The sequence below is a fragment of the Leucopleurus acutus genome, assembly GCF_964270905.1.
Source record: "Leucopleurus acutus genome assembly, chromosome: 4".
Taxonomy (NCBI): Eukaryota; Metazoa; Chordata; class Mammalia; order Artiodactyla; family Delphinidae; genus Leucopleurus; species Leucopleurus acutus.
The window spans coordinates 52,277,994-52,295,667 of record NC_139146.1 but is presented as its reverse complement, the minus strand read 5'-3'; the positions used below and the strand labels follow the sequence as shown (position 1 = coordinate 52,295,667).

The 17,674-nt window shown below is 45.3% G+C and overlaps 1 protein-coding gene across 3 annotated transcripts; it reads right to left on the bottom strand.

Moving 5' to 3' along the window:
- Nucleotides 1-240: 240 nt before the first annotated feature.
- On the bottom strand, nucleotides 241-12,372 carry SMIM20 (small integral membrane protein 20). Of its 3 annotated transcripts, none has more exons than XR_014326155.1 (4): nucleotides 12,174-12,372; nucleotides 11,685-11,760; nucleotides 1,666-1,722; nucleotides 241-902 (listed from the first exon to the last, which is right to left on the bottom strand). XR_014326155.1 is itself a non-coding variant. In XM_082837995.1 (3 exons), the coding sequence occupies exons 1-3, from the start codon at nucleotides 12,280-12,282 to the stop codon at nucleotides 865-867; spliced, it is 204 nt and encodes a 67-aa protein (XP_082694121.1). In that variant the 5' UTR covers nucleotides 12,283-12,372; the 3' UTR covers nucleotides 241-864. The 3 variants fall into 3 exon arrangements, 1 of the variants encoding a protein (XP_082694121.1); XR_014326156.1 differs by having other exon boundaries at nucleotides 11,685-11,739; XM_082837995.1 differs by lacking the exon at nucleotides 11,685-11,760.
- Between the last annotated feature and the right edge of the window lie 5,302 nt (nucleotides 12,373-17,674).

Here is a 17,674-nt window from a genome sequence, read left to right as displayed (position 1 = left end):
GCAGCACCTGGTGAGGTATCTGGTAGAGAGTCGCATTCAATAAGTATTTGTCTCAATACATTTGCTATTTACCTTTAAGATTTTTACTTGTATACAATTTTACTTGTATACAAACACCAAACAGTCAAATACCTAGTCAAATATAATGTAGTCAAATAATATTTCTGGGTATCATTTAATGCGCTTACAAAGAAGGATTTACAAAAAATCTTACACCATTGTGAAGTAAAAAGAAATCATTTTAATATACATATTTTCACTCAGTTAATTCAACATGATTTCTACTAGGCATGCATACCCATTTAGCTTGATTTGCTTCATAGGTATTTATTTTTCAAAATGCAGCAACCCTCCCAATGAGATAGATGAGTTGTACTCTTTATTCTTAAAGAGTACAATGTACTTGTCCTCAAAGAGTTTTATCAACTTTAACATTTTCGAAGAGCCCTACGAGGCTGCTCAATATGGTGGGTTTTCACTGAAACTTCTTATTTGGAAGACGGCAGAACAGACTAGGATCTTCCCAAGTCTACCGGTTGCTTGTATTCATATCACAGCTCAGGTGGGTAAGAGGTAGAGACTGAATAATAAGTAGATCACCTCCAAATGCAACTGGGTGAGAAAGCTTCATTTTTAGAAAGGAAACCAAATCATGAAAACCTTCGTAATGGTGTGATTTGTTTCAGGGTTCTTTTGATACTTAAGAAGGGAATTAATCCTGGTGCACACTACTCTTCTTTACAGCCTTCTAGAGTTTTCTTCTCCAGCCATCGTTCTTTAGCCAGGTGATTTATTGTACTTGCTACAGAAATGAAAGCATGAAGACTCTGTCTACTTTCATAATCAGAGGTGGTGATAGCCTTTTCATTTCCTGCCAAATGGATCCGACCACACTTTTAACCCTATAGAAAGAAACACGAATAAAAACAGGATTCGTTTTTAAATTTCCTACCACTTCCCTCAACCCTAAACAACTCAGATGACATCAGAATGAAGTTGTGCAATTTCCATGTAGTCGGAGTTAGTGCGGGCAAGTTGCCGGAACCCCGGAACAGGACGGCTGGGAAGCCGTGGCAGCTGACGAGAGACTTTTAAATGGCTCAGAAATTGCCCCACATCAGGGAGATATGTATCTGGCCTAGTTAAAAAATAAATGAATAAAAAAAAGACCGCTGCCACAGATTACAAGAGTTTTGGCTAATAAGCTAGAAACCTCTCATTCTCAGCCAACTTGGATCGTCTCAAAGTAACTAACCATTCAGCCATACAGGGAACTTGTGAGCTTCTGTATAAAGCAGAATCCCGCATCGATTAAAATAGCTCATAAGTAAACAGTATTTTCCCATGACGGTGGTGTTTAAATAGGTGCTTGGTAAATATGTCTGCAAAACATCTACTTATGCTTGATAGTTAATTGCACACTTGCTACACACTTATGCCCACTTATCAAATGCAGAAGAGAAACGTGTAAACTTGCAAAAACTCTTCTGGAGTAACATATTAAGAGGAAGTCTTGGGGTGGCAACCTCTAAAATGGCAACTGCTGGGAAATAACGGCACAGTTACAATCCAGCCTCAAAGCAAAGACTTCTCCTGCTGCAAAGCACCACTCCCAATGACAACACACTAGTACACGTGAGACTTTGTTGTGATTTTTACGTTTACCTGGTGGCTGCACGTCTTCTTGGACAATACCAGCTCGATTTATGGTTTGTTCCTTCTCTGAGAAACACAACAGAAAAATTACTCATTAGAGAGGGGACTGTGGGGCAGGGCAGTGGAAATCTTTGTATCTACGTGGAACAATGACACGGGACAATTAGGAAACAATATATCTGAGTGCTATTAAATTCAGAGCTGCCATTGCCCAAAGCTTTTAGGTTACAGAAGTTAGATCCTATCAAGCAAAAAGACTGGATATTTTCAGTGAAAGAAAGCAAGCCGTACTTCAGAAGAAAAGCTTCTAATGAACATCTTTTCCCAGTGATCTCAGCAGTTTGGAAAGGCAACAAAAACAACAGCAAAAGAACAATTTTGAAAGAACTGGTGGGTGTGATATGAGGAGAGCAAGGCTGCTGAACTGCAGGAACAAGTACAATTCAGGAGAAAACGATGCAGTTTAGGTGTCTAAAATGTACTCCACTGAGGGCCTAGACCCAGAGCTAAATATGCTATGTTTTTCATAGGAAATAGAGCAGAAAATTAATCTTTGGGTGGGTGGCTTTGGTTTGGATAATTGAAGCTTCCCTAATTGACTGCAGGTGCTATGCCAATTAGTAAGCACGTTTTAGCGTCAGCAGCTTAGCCAGTCTCTTTGGAGATGTCCCACAGGCGAAGGCCAAGAGAAACTGGGCATTTTATGTCTGTGGGCTTCAAGCCCTCACACATCTTTCTAAGTGGTGTCGAATAAACCTAAGGCCTGTGAAAACAAAGACTTATTATTTTAAGTATCTTGAAAAACAAACGGTGGCTTTTCAGCAGAAAGACTTGCAGCCAAAGGATGTTTACTACTATATTATAGTAATTAAGTGTTGTAATCAAACCTTTCTTTTAATCAGGCTGACGGTGTTTCTTTAAATCCACGTTTAGCTCTTATTTAATATTAGGCAGTTTTCTTTATTCTCATAAAGATACACAAGCACAAAGGTATAGGAAACAGGGCTTTTCCAAATCAAATATTCACTGAACTTGCTTCTCTGGTGATGTGACAGAAAGTCAATCCTAAGTGACCTGTCTGAGAGTTTTATCAATGCTAAGTTTTGCTTTGGCAAATAAAACACCGGGCAACAGGGATTATCTGAATCTTGACATCCAATTCTAAGCAAGACAGAGGAGACACAGCATGAGGAAGCTGCTTATACAGAAGGGTCTGGTGGCTCCACTGGGCCTCTCTGAAAAGTAGCAGGTAAACAACAACCAAGACCCTGTGGACCAAGAGATGCCAAAAGAGTGGGTGACAATGGGACCTCTGAGGTGTCAGACTTCCTAAAATAACACAAAAGGCAATCTCATTTCCTAAGAAGTTAAATTCCTGTAGGAGTGAGCCCTACCATGCTGTCACCATGTAAGTCTCCAAGTACGGATCTGTCTCAAACATGCTCTTAGAAAATGCCAACTAGTAAAAGACTACACTGTCATCGATCGTGCCAGGAACAAAAACAGATATCATTTTTCACAGCTAAAAGGTCCATTCTCCAGTATCATGGAAGAAGGAAGAGATGAATTTTTAATACATGCTTGATTGCCAGAAAGCATTCTAGATGTCCAGGTTTGAGAGAATCAGACAACCTGGTGAACGGAACACATTCTCCAAGAGGCAGGTCCTGCAAAGCCAAAGAAGCTGGCAGGCTGCCAAGCATCAGAGGAAGTTGACTTCTGGTGGCAAAGGAATGCCTAATTTGTGTTCTCACCTCTTACAATGAAATGGAGAAACAAGTGAAGAGAAAAGAATCCCTGTCTTCACACTTCCTTGCTAATTGCTAATGAGGTTGGAGAGAGGCTGAGGATTTATTTTAAATAGACCATAATCTCTTTATAATCCTTGTCCTTATGCAACCCCCTCTTTTTTTGGCTTGGATGGGCAATTTAAACCCATTTGCAGAAGGAGTTCCTACCAAGTGATAACCGGTATTAGCGTCCTATCTACATCCCCTGGTTCTTTAATCCATTAATGTTTTATAAATACTCTAAGGCCAAAGCAGTCTTATATAAATTCATGATATGACACAAAGACACTTTATTTGTGAATGCGAGATACGCTAAAGGGAAAACAAACTGGTCCCTTGGGACTTAGCAAGCACATCTTGATGAGGTTGACAGTAGGTTTCTGTTTTGCTATCATTAGAGAAACAGCAAATGTCTCTCAACCTCTGGAAAAAAGGGCAACACAGAAGTCAGGGGTTTAACTATGTGGGCAAATCAGGGTAAGCTAATTACTGACCTTTTAGTAGTGAGCATGCTTCTATCAGGAGTGAAATGATAGAAACGCAAATATGCAGCATGGGGCCTGGAGCTTTGCGATGCCCGTTAGAAGTTCCCTCTCCAGTGTCTCAGCAAGCCCGACTCTGCCCCCTGGTGCTAAGGCAGTGAGCTGATTTGCAGTTTTAATTGAGGATCCTTAGCTCTACTCAAAGGGCCAAGGCAGATTATTTAAAACTTAGTAATACATGCAGACGGGCTCATTTTTGTATGGTAGCAAAAGAAGCTACCTCGTAATGTTTAAGTCTTTGAACAGGAAACCTATCCTTATATTAAATGTCCATACTGTGAAATCTGTGTGACTTGCTACTTTATTTAACATTCACAGCAAATTGATACAGCGTGCTCTAACTGCCAGCCCCCTCAGTGGTCTTGTTACTGACTAGTTGAGGGTGCTCTTGGGGAGGACCAGCAGATAAAAACCTAAAAGCAGGTGCAGAATCTGACCTCGGAGTGGGGGGCCTACACAGTGAAACCATCACCTCGGGAACACCCCTCCATCTCCTCCTGCCAATGAACAGTTAAAATAAAAGCAACTCACCACCTGAGGTAATTGGACAAATGTCAACATTTGAATATGGACTGTATATTACATAATAACATTGTGTCAATATTAAATTTCCTGGATTGGATAATTGTGATTATGTAAGAGAATGTCCTTGTGCTCAGAAAATACATGCTGAAGTGTTTAGGCATCAAAGCTCACAAGGTCTTCAACTCACTCTCAAATGGTTCAGCAAAATAGTAGTAACGATTATATATGGAATGTAATTATATATGAACATATGCGTGTCCATATGTATGTATGTATAGACGTGTAACATATATATAGTGAGAGAAAGCAAATGTGGCAAAATGTTAACAACTGGTAAATCTAGGTGAAGGACATAAAAGGATTCATTGTACTATTCTTAGATCTTCTCTGTCGGCTTGGATTTTTTTTTTTTAACAACAAAAATACACAACTGCAAAACAAGTATAAGGAATTCCAAGAGCACTGTGACTATTCCATGATGATTAATTGAAAGTCTCTTTTAAAAATAGCAAAAATAAAATAAAATAATACTTTTCTAATGCTCCCACTTTGCTGCAGTCTGACTTCGGGGTGATCCAGAACTAGACGTGTGTATTGGGGGTCAGTGTGAGCCAGCGGCTGGGGGGACCAAAGGGCCATCGGAAGCGTGGACTCCTTCCAATACCATGAACACTTTAGTTTCTCACCAGGGTGTGTGGTAGAATCCAGGCAGCTTTGTAAGGCCTGTTAGAAAATAAGACTTTAGTCTGCGCATTTCATTTGACTCTAAGGTGAAAAGAATAAAAAGCATATTCTGAGCACTTGCCATATAATCGGGAAAATGCCTTTCCAAGGTAAGAGGCATTTCTGAGTCAAGTGATTTCTCGCAGGCCTGCTCTGACTCTGTACCACACGCTTGAGGTTGGGGGCGGAAGGGGAACGGGAGGAGAAGTGAGGTATCACAGCTCTCCCACGTAACCTTTGGCTTTACTGGCAGACACTCTCCCCTGTCCTAAAAGCAGGTGAAACAGGGCATCATTAAGCAGCAGACAAGGCTGGGGAGTTAGGGTCTAGTGTCTATCCAGGAATAAATGTGCTAGGTGATCTTGGACAAGTCACCTAAATGAGGGGACTGAATGAACACAAGATTTCTGGCAAAACCCTTTGTGCTTCTGCACATCTAACTAAAGTTAAACATGAACAGGATCACAGAAAATGATCTTATTCTGTCTCATTTCACAGGTCGCCCTGAAATGCTGTTACTTTTTAAAGCCACATTCAGGATCACTGTCTGGTTCCAGGATGCAGAGACAAAAGGCAGACCAGCCTTCAAGTTATAGCGCCTGAATGTGCGCTATACGTAGAGCTTCAAGTATGCTTCCCTGAATGTGGGCTCTTCCCACGAATCATGCTGTGCCAATAGGCTGAAAGCTAATAAGCAACGTCTGGATTCCCTCCAGAAGCACAGCAGAACCATCCCCACACTTCTGGTGTGGGAATGACAACTGCCAATGCCAACTGCCATCTCCCCAGTGCTCATTTCACTACTCAGGTATCACGTGAGGAACTGACCTTGTATTCCCCCTAATACTCGGTGAAGTCTGGCTGAGCTAGTGAAAGAGCTAGAGATCACACTGAATGTCAAAATGAAATTCAACACAGCAGTCTGTGATAATGGCCTGTCTGCTTTTAAATCGTAGAAGATCTCCCTGGCTTTATTTTACCTAAGCAGCCTTGTGCCTCTTTTCTACTGCCTTGAGGCTTATTCCAGCAGGGGCCCTAGAGCCTACCTGTCCCCATACCCAGGCCGGCCAGCATCAGTCAGGCTGGCCCAGATGAAGGGTCAGCAGTGTCTCGACACTTGGGCCCTACATGGCCTGGGCTCCTTGCTAGCCTCTGGCTCCCCTTCTCAAGGACTGGGTGTCTGCCCGGCCTTTCCAAGGACTGTGGGCTTCTCCTCGGTCTGCCCAGAATTCTGGGGACCATAAATGTATGAAGGACGCTCAGAAGAGAAACAGCCAACAAGAGAGGCTAAGGAGTGGATGAAAGGCAGGAGCAAAAGGGCAAAGCCAGGAGTACTGGCGGAGGGGCAGTCACGAAGCCCAGGGAAGAGAGTCTGGCTGGGGCTTGTGCCGCTCACGCATAGTCACCTGACCTCCTGCGTCACAAAGAGAACAGAAGCCACAACAAACAGGAAGCATCTACAACCTCCCACCATCACAGCTACATCTAGAGGTATCCACACCTGCCTTTCTCCTCAGTTGCTGGAAGAGGTGTCCTGCCTTTGGCCCAAGCCTCCGTCCTCCATCTGATCTCAAGATCCCAGGCCACCTCCCACTCTGCGGACTGCCTTCTCTCTCCAGCAGTCCTCTTTGTCCAGAGGCTCTCTTGGCTCTCCCGCTGCTCCCAGCCAAAACGAAAACACAACAGCCCCCTTGACCAGTTGCAAAATAATTCGTCATTCTCCTCTCCATACAGACCAACATCTTTAAACAGTCAACCCAATATACTATTTACTCTTCAATCCACTGCTATCTGCTTTCTGCCATCAAACCATTGAAAGCACTTCTAACAAAAAAACCAATGAGCTTTACCTTCTTTTTGCTAAATCCAATGGATATTTTCACTTTTTTTCTTCCTTACCGTCTTCAAGCAGCCTAGCCCTGCTGACCACCCCCTTTTCATGAAGAGCTATCTTCTTGGGGCTTGAGACTGCAGCCTTTTCTGGTTTTAATCCTCGCGCTCTGGCCACTCCTTTGAGGACCCTTCCTCCTCTGACCACTGGCTCTTCAGACCCTCAAATGCTAGTGTTCACCTGCATTCTGCCCTGGACCAGCTTGCCTTTTTCAATCTCTGAATGCTGCCTGGGAGCCCCACCTACTGCAATGACTCTGCTTCCCATCCAATGCCAGTGACGCGCCAGCTCCAGCTCCAGCTCAGATCCTGTGGTTCAGCTCCCATCGCCTACAGGAAATCTCCAGAAGCATATCCAGGTACCTGAAACTCAATACACCCCAAACCGAACTAGCATGTCCTCTCGTCCCCCAAACAGACTTCCTGTATTTCATAATGTCTAGCACCATATCTCCTCAGCTGCTGCACCCAGAAAGCTGGGTGTCAATCTTTCCTCTGCCTCCCTCAGCCCTGAGCTAAGCAGTCACAAATCCCTGTAGAGGATTTATTTCTTAAATCTGGCTCCGGAATTCAGTCCTTCTCCCCAGTCCCATAACCACCACCACTCTGGTTAAGGCTACAGTCACCTCTCCCTGAGGTCACAGGAAGCACAGCTTTCCCGTACCTGGCCGTCTTACCTCCAACCTTGACCCTCCCAGCCCCTCCGTCACACACAGTCAGAGATTCCTGGAAAGAGTGAATCTGATCACCTTGTACTCCAGATTCAAATTCTTCAATGCTTTTCCACCGGCTGGACTCTGAGGACAGCAGAGGGTTACTGAAGTATTTTGACTAAGCGAGTGAGAGGATCGAATTCAAAGAGCAAACAGCACAATAGACTTTCCGACAGCCACAATGGAAGACCTGGAGTTCTATACATTCTCTGACACACAAGAATGGATGTTCCCAGTTACAAATTCTCACCAAAGAAACACAAAGATGTATTTCAGAATGAAGAAAACTGAAACTAGAAAGGTGTGAGATGAAAGAAGGATCAGTGAGTAAAGAATGAGGGTAAAGAGAAACAATCAGTGACTGTATAAAACACAGATGGTACTAAGTCATCTGGGGAGTAATAAACACAAGGCAGGATGGGTGGGGCGTCTGGGACAGGAGCTAAGGCATTCTAAGGTCTTTGTATATTTCATAGGAGGTAAAGATATTGACTAACTTTAAACTGTCACCACAAAAGAAAAAGAGAATGTAAAACTTTCAAACTAGTAGAGGGTAAGAGAATTAAATAAAGAAGCCTTGAAGGCAGAAAAGGAGAAAAAAGGGAAGTAGAGAAACAGAAGAATAAATAGAAAACATAAGATAGGAAAAATAAATGTAAATATATCAGTAAACATAAGTGAAAATGATCTCAATCCAACAGTTTAAAAAGATTATCAGATTGGATTTTTTAAAAATCCCAGTTTAGGGCTTCCTTGGTGGAGCAGTGGTTAAGAATCCACCTGCCAATGCAGGAGACACGGGTTCGAGCCCTGGTCCGGGAAGATCCCACATGCCGCAGAGCAACTAAGCCCGTGCGCCACAACTACTGAGCCTGAGCTCTAGAGCCCGCGAGCCACAACTACTGAGCCCACGTGCCACAACTACTGAAGCCCGTGTGCCTAGAGCCCATGCTCCACAACAAGAGAAGCCACCGCAATGAGAAGCCCATGCACCACAATGGAGAGTAGCCCCCGCTCACCGCAACTAGAGAAAGCCCGCGCCCAGCAACAAAGACCCAACACAGCCAAAATTAAATAAATAAAATAAATAAATTTATTTAAAAAAATCCCAGTTTAGGCTGGTTATAAGACTTACGGACAAATAAAGGCTAAATATAAGAGGATATCTACATCTATATCTCTCTATATATACATATAGATATACACACACACCAGGAAAACACTAACCAAAAGAAAGCTGGTAACTATGATAATATCAGATAAAACAGAGTTCGGGAGAAATATTAGGGGTAAAGAGGACTCATGTAAAAATAATTGAGCCCCCCCCAGAATATTCTAGATTGTGTGCACAGAATAATATGGCCTCAAGATATCTAAGTCAGAATTAAGAATGATCTGGAACCATCATATACAGAACTCTGTACTCCCAAACAAGAGAATATACATCATTCCCAGCAAACAGTGAACATTTGCAAAAACTGACTTGTACCAAGTCACAAAGCAAATCTTGACCTATCAAAAAATCAAAATCATATAGTCTGAAATCTTTGACTACAAATGCAAAGAAGGTAGATCAGCAGCAACACATTAACCAGAAAGACCACAGTGGCTGCTGGGTAACGAATGGGTGGTCCTGGGGACCAGTGGAGCAGGGAGACCAGCTCAGAGTGCAGGGAGTGGGTGGGGGACTAGGTACGTGTGAGGCAGTGACATGAGAGAAGAGCTCTGACCGTCTTGTCCGGTCACATACATCTGGCACCTAACACAGTGCCAGACACACAGTAGTTGCTAAAATCCAGGTTTAAAAAAATGAAAAGGAAGCTAACTAAATGCTAGCTGAATGCGCTGAAATGAACTGAAGCTCCGTCCTCACAGAGGGTTCCCATGACCCGGTCACGAATGCCTCACCTGGGTCGGTCCACCTGCTTAAATCTCCTTGTCTCACTTCCCTGCCCTTGTGACTCCTAATTTTTTTAATGTTTTTATGGGAAGCCTAGTGTAAAAATATACTATGTGTTTCTACACCTGTTATCTCATTTAATTCACCCCAAAACATGTAAATTCAGTCCTGCAAATTCCACTGTTACAGATGAGGAAGCAGGCCAGGCTCCGAGAGGTTGAGTAACGCACCTTAAGGTCCTCCTCTAGTAAGGGATTTAGACCCTCATCTGACTTACTTCTCTCACCCTCTTAGAGAGGCAGTATGGTGCCCTGGTGTCACGATTAAGGGCACTGGTGCAAATCCCAGATCCGGGACTCATTGGTTGTGGGTCCTTGTACAAGTTAACTGTTCCATACCTCAGTCTGTCCACATATGAAATGGGGATGATGATCACACAGCAGCTACAATGAAGGGTTGTTATGAGCACCAAATGGATTGATATATAAGAAGTGCTTAGAAGAGTGTCAGACATATAATAAGCTTTCAATAAATATTAGCTATTTAGTATCATTACCTGTTTAAGGAATCAGTTATGAATCTCAGATAAGAGTGTCCAAATTAATTAAAACTGAACCAGAAAAGTGGGCAGGTGTTGACTGCCTTACAGTTAAAAATGCAGATATTGTAGCCACACGCACTAAATGTTCACTTAAAAGGCCTAATCCGTCTGTCTCAAGGCGACTCAGACAACCATAGACTCCGGACTACCCCTATAAGACTGTTGTTGGGAGACACAGCGCAAACCCACACCCTGAGCATCTAACCCAGAGGAAGGTTTCTCAGCCTTGGCACCATTCGCATTTTGGGCCGGATAATTCTTTGTCAGGGGTGGCTGTCCTGTGCATGGCACAAAGTTTAGCAGCACCCCTGGCCTCTATGCACTAGATGTCAGTAGCACACACTAGCCCACCCTATGCCGTCCATTTTGTGACAAGCAAAAATGTCTATGCTGTCCATTTTGTGACAAGCAAAAATGTCTCCAGATAGAACCAACTGTCCCTAGGGGGACAAAAACCATTCCCGGTTGAAAACCACCGCTCTAGTCTTCGTGACTGAAACTTTTCTAGTGGGATCCAAAGCAGACCCCCTTGTCCCAAGTTCAATTCTAGAGGCTGTCATAAAACAGCGTGGGGCAAGGATGCAGTAAGGACGGATAATGCAGATAGATTATACAGGGCTTCACACAGCCCCGTGTTCACCCTCACGCATGGTGCATGGAGACAGGCTGGGAGGCAGAATGCAGAGGCCATTTCAATCTTGGCTGATGAAAAGAAGCCACAAGGAAATCTGTGTACTTAAAACGCTCTAACTCAGAAACCAAATGTTGTAGCATCTGTAATGGGCAGAGCATTTACACGGAGCTTTCGCCTTCAAATCGCCAAGCTTTCAGCCTTCGCTAATATTGTCAAGGGGCACAGTTGGCCCTCTTCCATCTCCAAGACGGTTCAGGTTTCCTGGAGAACAAAATGAGCCTCTAATGCCTAATATTTTCTCTCTGACAGATGGTTTCAGACGTATCAAAGTGCTAATCCTTGCTGAGGTGTAGGTCTCAAGGAAGGAGAGCTTGGCTTTTAGAATGATAGGACTTGAATGATTAAGGGAGAAAATTACTCTCAGGATATTGACCATTGTCATGTGAGCTTAAAATGAAGACAGCAGAATCTGAAAAAATATTTGAGGAGAAAGGAGAGGAAAAACTCAAAAACCCAGGTTAACAGTTTAGCTTTGAAACATTTCCACTGAAAGACATCTTTGGGAGTGGAAATAAAGTGCAATAAAAACACCTTCAAGCTCAGGATAATTAGGGTCCATCTCCCTACCCTCAACATCATCATTCCCAGTTTCAGTGTCTGGAAGGTCTGGAAACAGAGGCGGGAGTAGGAATACTTGTCTTGCCACTTACTAGCTGTGTGTCCTGGGGCATGTTGAACAACCTCGCTGAGCCTCAGTTTCCCCATCTGTAAAACAGATAATAATACCTACCTCAAAGTGAGGTTGTGTAAATTAAATGGTCCAATGTGTGCCTAATGAGATACATTAAAAGACTTCGGTGAATATGAGTATGAACTACTTTTTAGTGTCGACCTACTATGTGCAGATTGCTTTCATTACCACCTTTGAGTCTCACCAGAGGCTAGATGATTTTATTATATAAACAGATAACTACTAAAGGGGTTGCTGAGATTCTGAGAGATTGAGTCACTTGTCCACTGTCACAAAGCTGCACACAGCGACATTCGAACCCGGGTCTCCCTGACCGGCGAACAAAGCTCTGACCATGGCCCCACGTGGGGAAGGGAGGGGAGTTACTGAGGCCAGGCCACCGCGTGGGGTCAGAGGTCACTCTCAGTTACTGGGCCCAGGCCACCGCGTGGGGTCAGAGGTCACTCACGGTATTCGTCCAGCCGCATTAGGGGCCGGAAGTAGATGGGGTAGAAGGCGGCGCCGATCAGGGAGATGAAGCCGCCGAAAATGAGCGCGGTGCGCAGGTTCGCGGTCATGGCTCCAGCCGGTGACCGCCCTGACCCGCCGAGCAGCCCTCACTCTCGGAATCCCGGATCCCGCCGGCGGTATCGTGACCCCGCTCGGAAGAGGAGGAGTTGCTTTCGCTTCCGGGCCTTGGGGGCGGGGCTAGGAGGCGGGCCGGGGCCGGGGGTGGGGTGGGGTTGGGGCAGGGGTGGGGCCAAAGGCGGGGCCTAGGACTGGGTGGAGCTAGGGAGGGGCGGGGTCAGGGACCCGGCGCAGCGCCTCCCGGGCTCTCCCTGGCAGCTCGTAGCGCTGGGCGAGCGCGATCCGCGGCCAGAGACTGGAGCTTTAATTGATTCCCTGTTCTGCCCCCGACCCCCCAGCCTGGCTTTTCTTTCAGCCGCTCCACCCACCTATCTTCTGACCTCGTTTACCACTCCCTCCTTTACAAACCACGTTTTTTCGTTCTTCCCCCATTGATTTGATTTTTGTGACTATACCAGGAGGTGGATGCTCTCTATGGCTCGTTGATTTAATCCTTGTATTTTTTACAGGTGAGGGAATCCTGGCTTGGCTGCGCGGATTTGGACAAGTCACTTGGCCTAAAGGGCGGTTTGAGGGGATTAGAGACAAAGGTGCAAATCGCCTGGCCCAGGATGGCCTGCAGGGGATTCAGAAATCGGAGCCACAGGGGCTTATGAACCACCTGGGAGGACGGTTTCAACATCCGAGCTACATCTGACTCTGATTTTCCATGCCCTCCTCTCTCGTTCTTCCCTTTGCTGGATGTCAGGGTTACGAATGAGGATGGGGAGTAGAGATCAGCACAGGGCGGGGAGCCAGCAGCCAGTCCCACTGATGGGACCTTGGGGCTCTGCCTTGTGGCCTGAGGTGGGAGCCACTGAGGACAGACATCTGCTTCCTCTTCCTGAGATTGCCATCCTCCATGCTTCCAGGTGGGCTGTGCCGGCATACGACCCACCCAAGGGTACTGGGCAGCTGAGACTAAGATTCCTTGGGCCTTCATTCAGTCCTTTATTAAAAAGAATGATACCAGTGGCTGGGGGCTGCAGAGGTAAAAAGACCCCAGCACATCTTGACCCCAGCATCATTAGTTAGTCCAGAAAAGGTCACGATCTTTCAGAAATGGCGTAGAGGACACAGGTTTCCTCCTTCTTTGTAGTTTTGTAGTTGAGTCAAGCCATTTACTTCCGTAGTTCCAGAAGCATATAAACCAGGTGTTTGATCTGTCAGCAGATTTAGGGACTGTCTGCTATGCCCCCAAACATCAGGCAAAGTGCTTTGGGGGCCACAAAGATGAATAAGACGTGACCCTTGTTCTCCAGGATCCTGCTATATGGATGAAGAGACAGGACATGTACATAAAAAGATAACTAGTGACCAGATGCCACCTGTTGCTGGTGAGTGATACGGTCCTGTGGGCTACCAAGTTCAGAGGAGGAAGACAGATGACTGTAGAGTGAGACAGCTGCTCCTCAGGCGCTTGCAGGAGCTTGTTAGGGGGAAGACAAAAGACTTCATAGCAAAGAGGGAAGCTGCAGCGCATGCTTTATATCACGTGATATAAAAATCCCAGGTGTAGGGCACATTTGTTGTTTTAGCCACCCAGCATCCACTTCTCTTTCTGTTAATAGTACCCCAAATATCTTTTGGCAAACCACTCCTCTCCCGATTTGTGAGGTAAACTGGGGCTTCTCCCCCAACCCCAATCCTTACTCTTTCCCAGCTCTGAAGGTTAAGCATATAACCAAGCCTGATCAAGCTCCCTCACTCATCATGGGGATGATGGGCACTGGACCCAGGCCTGATTGTCCAGTGTGGCTGCATCCAGCTTGTCCAGCCTGGCCACATTACCCATGTTGAGCCAAACATAGTCTATCCCAGCTGCTGGGAGGCTGGATTTGAACTTGAAGGGATGAGACTCTGGAACTGCTGGGGACCATGGTTTAGAGACTGAGAATGAGGACATTATAGCAGAAGGAGAGCTGAGAGATGGAGAGAAATCAGATGCTGACACTACGTTTGAGCCCCTGAAGCCAACTGTGCCCCAAACTGGATTTCTCAGTAACATGAACCAGTAAAGTCTCCTCTTCACTGAAGCCAGTTTGAGTTGGGTTCCTTTTTTCTTTTTAATAGATCTTTATTGGAGTATAACTGCTTCACAATACCGTGTTAGTTTCTGTTGCACAACAAGGCAAATAAGCCATATGCATACACATGTCCCCATATCCCCTCCCTCTTGAGCCTCCCTCCCACCCTCCCTAACCCACCCCTCTAGGTCATCGCAAAGCACCGAGCTGATCTCCCTGTGCTATGCTTCTGCTCCCCACCAGCGAACTATTTTACATTCAGTAGTGTATATATGGCAATGCTACTCTCACTTCGCCCCAGCTTCGCCCTCCCACCCCATGTCAGCATGTCCATTCTCTATGTCTACCTCTTTATTCCTGCCCTGCAACTAAGTTCATCAGTACCATTTTTTTTTTTAGATTCCATATATATGCATTAGCATATGGTATTTGTTTTTCTCTTTCTGACTTACTTCACTCTGTATGACAGACTCTAGGTCCATCCACTTCACTACAAATAACTCAGTTTTGTTTCTTTTTATGGCTGAGTAATATTCCATTGTATATATGTGCCACATCTTCTTTATCCATTCATCTGTCGATGGACATTTAGGTTGGTTCCATGTCCTGGCTATTGTAAATAGTGCTGCAATGAACATTGTGGTGCATGACTCTTTTAAAACAGAAGGAGTTCCAGATGAAATCACCACAGGTGGGATTTCATTTGCTCAACATCTCCATGAGCTCCAAGTCAAGGATTACTCTGTGATTTAGATCAGGTCACCGAGAGCAAGAGACCTCACACCATTGGCTGAGCCAGGACCAGGACTGAGCGCTCATGATTCCTAATAGAATATGCTCCTCCACGACATCCTACTGTCTTTGCGAGCAAGCTTGGCAGATGGCTGGCTGAGCCCTATCCTCAGAGCCCCTGAAAGCCAGTGTGGAGTGTGCCAGGGTGTCCTCACGAGGTACCAGCAGTGCTTCCAAGGCAGGGACAGGACCAATGTGGGACAGATGAGCCATCCCCTCTCCAAGGTGATGAGGGAAGTAACTGGTGGTTTCTCTGTCCCCTCATGCTGATCTAGAGGTTTTAGACTGGCCAGCAGCCAGCCTATAATCTATACAAATACACTAATCTACACAAACAATATAGTCCATCTATAGCTTATTAGCATCATTATACCATCACTCGCCTGACACTGAGTCCTATTAAAACAAGTTCATCTCTTTGATCCCAATGTTCTTCCCCTTTCTAAGAATCCCACTGACCTATAGATTCAATCAGCAAATACTTATTGTGTGCAGGCAAAGCACTGTGCTTGTTGATCAGGAGCACAAGAAAGAAGCAATCAACATTTGCATATTTGACAAAGGTTCACTGAGCCAGGCGCTTCTCAGGTGCTGGTGGACGCAGCGGTGAATTAAGAAGAGAGTCTGCTGTCCTCATGGTGGCTACCGTCTGGCGGAGGGATAAGATATTGGCTGTGGATAGTAATTGCTTTGTGGACACTCAGCCTCCCCTAATAAGAGCTCCTGCTTCCTTTCAGAGAATGACCGCTCATCTTGTCATTCCTGCTTGGACTGTAAATCCAGGGACCCTGAGCGTTCCTAGCAGTATTAATATCAAAGCTGTAGAACACTTCCTTTGTGCCAGGTTTACCCAGTTAGTACTCACCAATCCCCAAGGATAGGCATCCCCGTTTACAGAGAGAGAAGCTGGATCATTGCAAAAAGGACTACCTCAAGGTCACATGGCTAGGAAGTGGCAGAGCCTGGATTCACATCCATGAGGCACCAGAGACCTGCTCTCACCATCAGTCTAAACTGCCTTGCAAAGTTAGTGTGTTCATGTCGTCTGAGTGTGGGTTCAATTCCAACTGGGTCCCATTGTTCTCTTTCTCCCAGAAATAAGAATCATGAGGATGGTGACACAAGGACAGACAGCACTGTTGCAGTGGATCTCTTCCACTGCTAACTTTCTGGTTAGATTAATGCATATCTCCCACTTGCCTGGGGTCCTGGAACTTCCCTTGTTTTCCGGCCTTGCAGTCTGATTCTCGATTGTTTGTTGTATTCTTTCTGCAGGTCACCCCGTATGCTTCTAGTAGACTCCCTTTGGATTTCAGTGAGTCAGAGTCAGTTTCAGTTGCATGCCATTAGGAGCCCTAATAGATAAAGAAATTCCCACATTTATTTCCAACACATGACATAGATGAAGGGCTTGGGGCATCATAGCTGTGCTAATGTTTGTGAATGCCAAAGGAGGTTCGGGTCTGGGGAAGGTATTCATGCAAAGGGAGAGAGAGCTCAAGGGACGTAGGGAGACAGGACGCAAACCAAATATGTCAGGAGTCCTAGGGTGCACATTTTCATCTCAGTCACTGAGAGAAAAGTTGCTTTGGGCTCCTATCGGGCACTTCCTCCTTCTTGCCTTGGATGTGAAGATTGAATGCTTGCGGGAAGCAGACCACCAGCGGTGTCTTGCAGAGTTCAGACAGACCTCAAAGTTAATCCGCTCTCTGATCTAAGCAAAATGTGATGAGGGTTTCCTGGGACAGCAGCTCCACTAATTGTGGCACTGCAGCCCAGCTGCTGTATTTTTAGACTATTGTAGATTCCCAAGAAGTATCAGTACCTTCTGCGGGAAAACAGATTAGAAACTTGGGGTTTGGAGTGGGGCGAGATCTAATACAGGACCCTCTGGACCTGTGCTTTTGAGAATATGAGAGTAAGCTGGGGAAATGCTTCCCTATTTTTCTTGGGCTCTGTGACTCTCTGAGTCCCTACCCATCTGTATAAATATTTCCAATTTAGATTACTTGTCAAGTTTTTCTTCTTTGATCTGTTTTTTACAGCTAAGAGATCTCCCCAAATGTCCATGTTGGCTTATCTCTTGCCACACCATCCAGCCTACAGTTTTAAGTGGTATCTTTATGATTTCCAGGTGTCCAGACGCAGCCTTTCTGCTAAACTCCAGCCTCATGGGCCTGACGGCCATCTTCAGGTCCAAGACCCACATGCTTCTGCTCCCTCCTTCTCATTTTCAAGGTCACTGGCTTGGTTTGAGGCTTCACCTGCTCACTTGGCCATGGCGGCCCAACCTGCATGCGTCATCTTCTTCAGTCACTAACTGTCGCCGAAGTTATTTTCTGAAACCATAGATCTGGCCAATCACTGCTCTTCTCAGAAGCCTTCAGTATCTCTCTAAAGGATGAATTATTCATCCTGGACCCCAGGCTCTGGTCAACAGGCCATTAAAGGCCACTGCTGCATCCATGGGCTTCTGCTGCATGAAAGTAGTGCTCTATGTCTTGGTTGCCATGCTCTGTGCCCA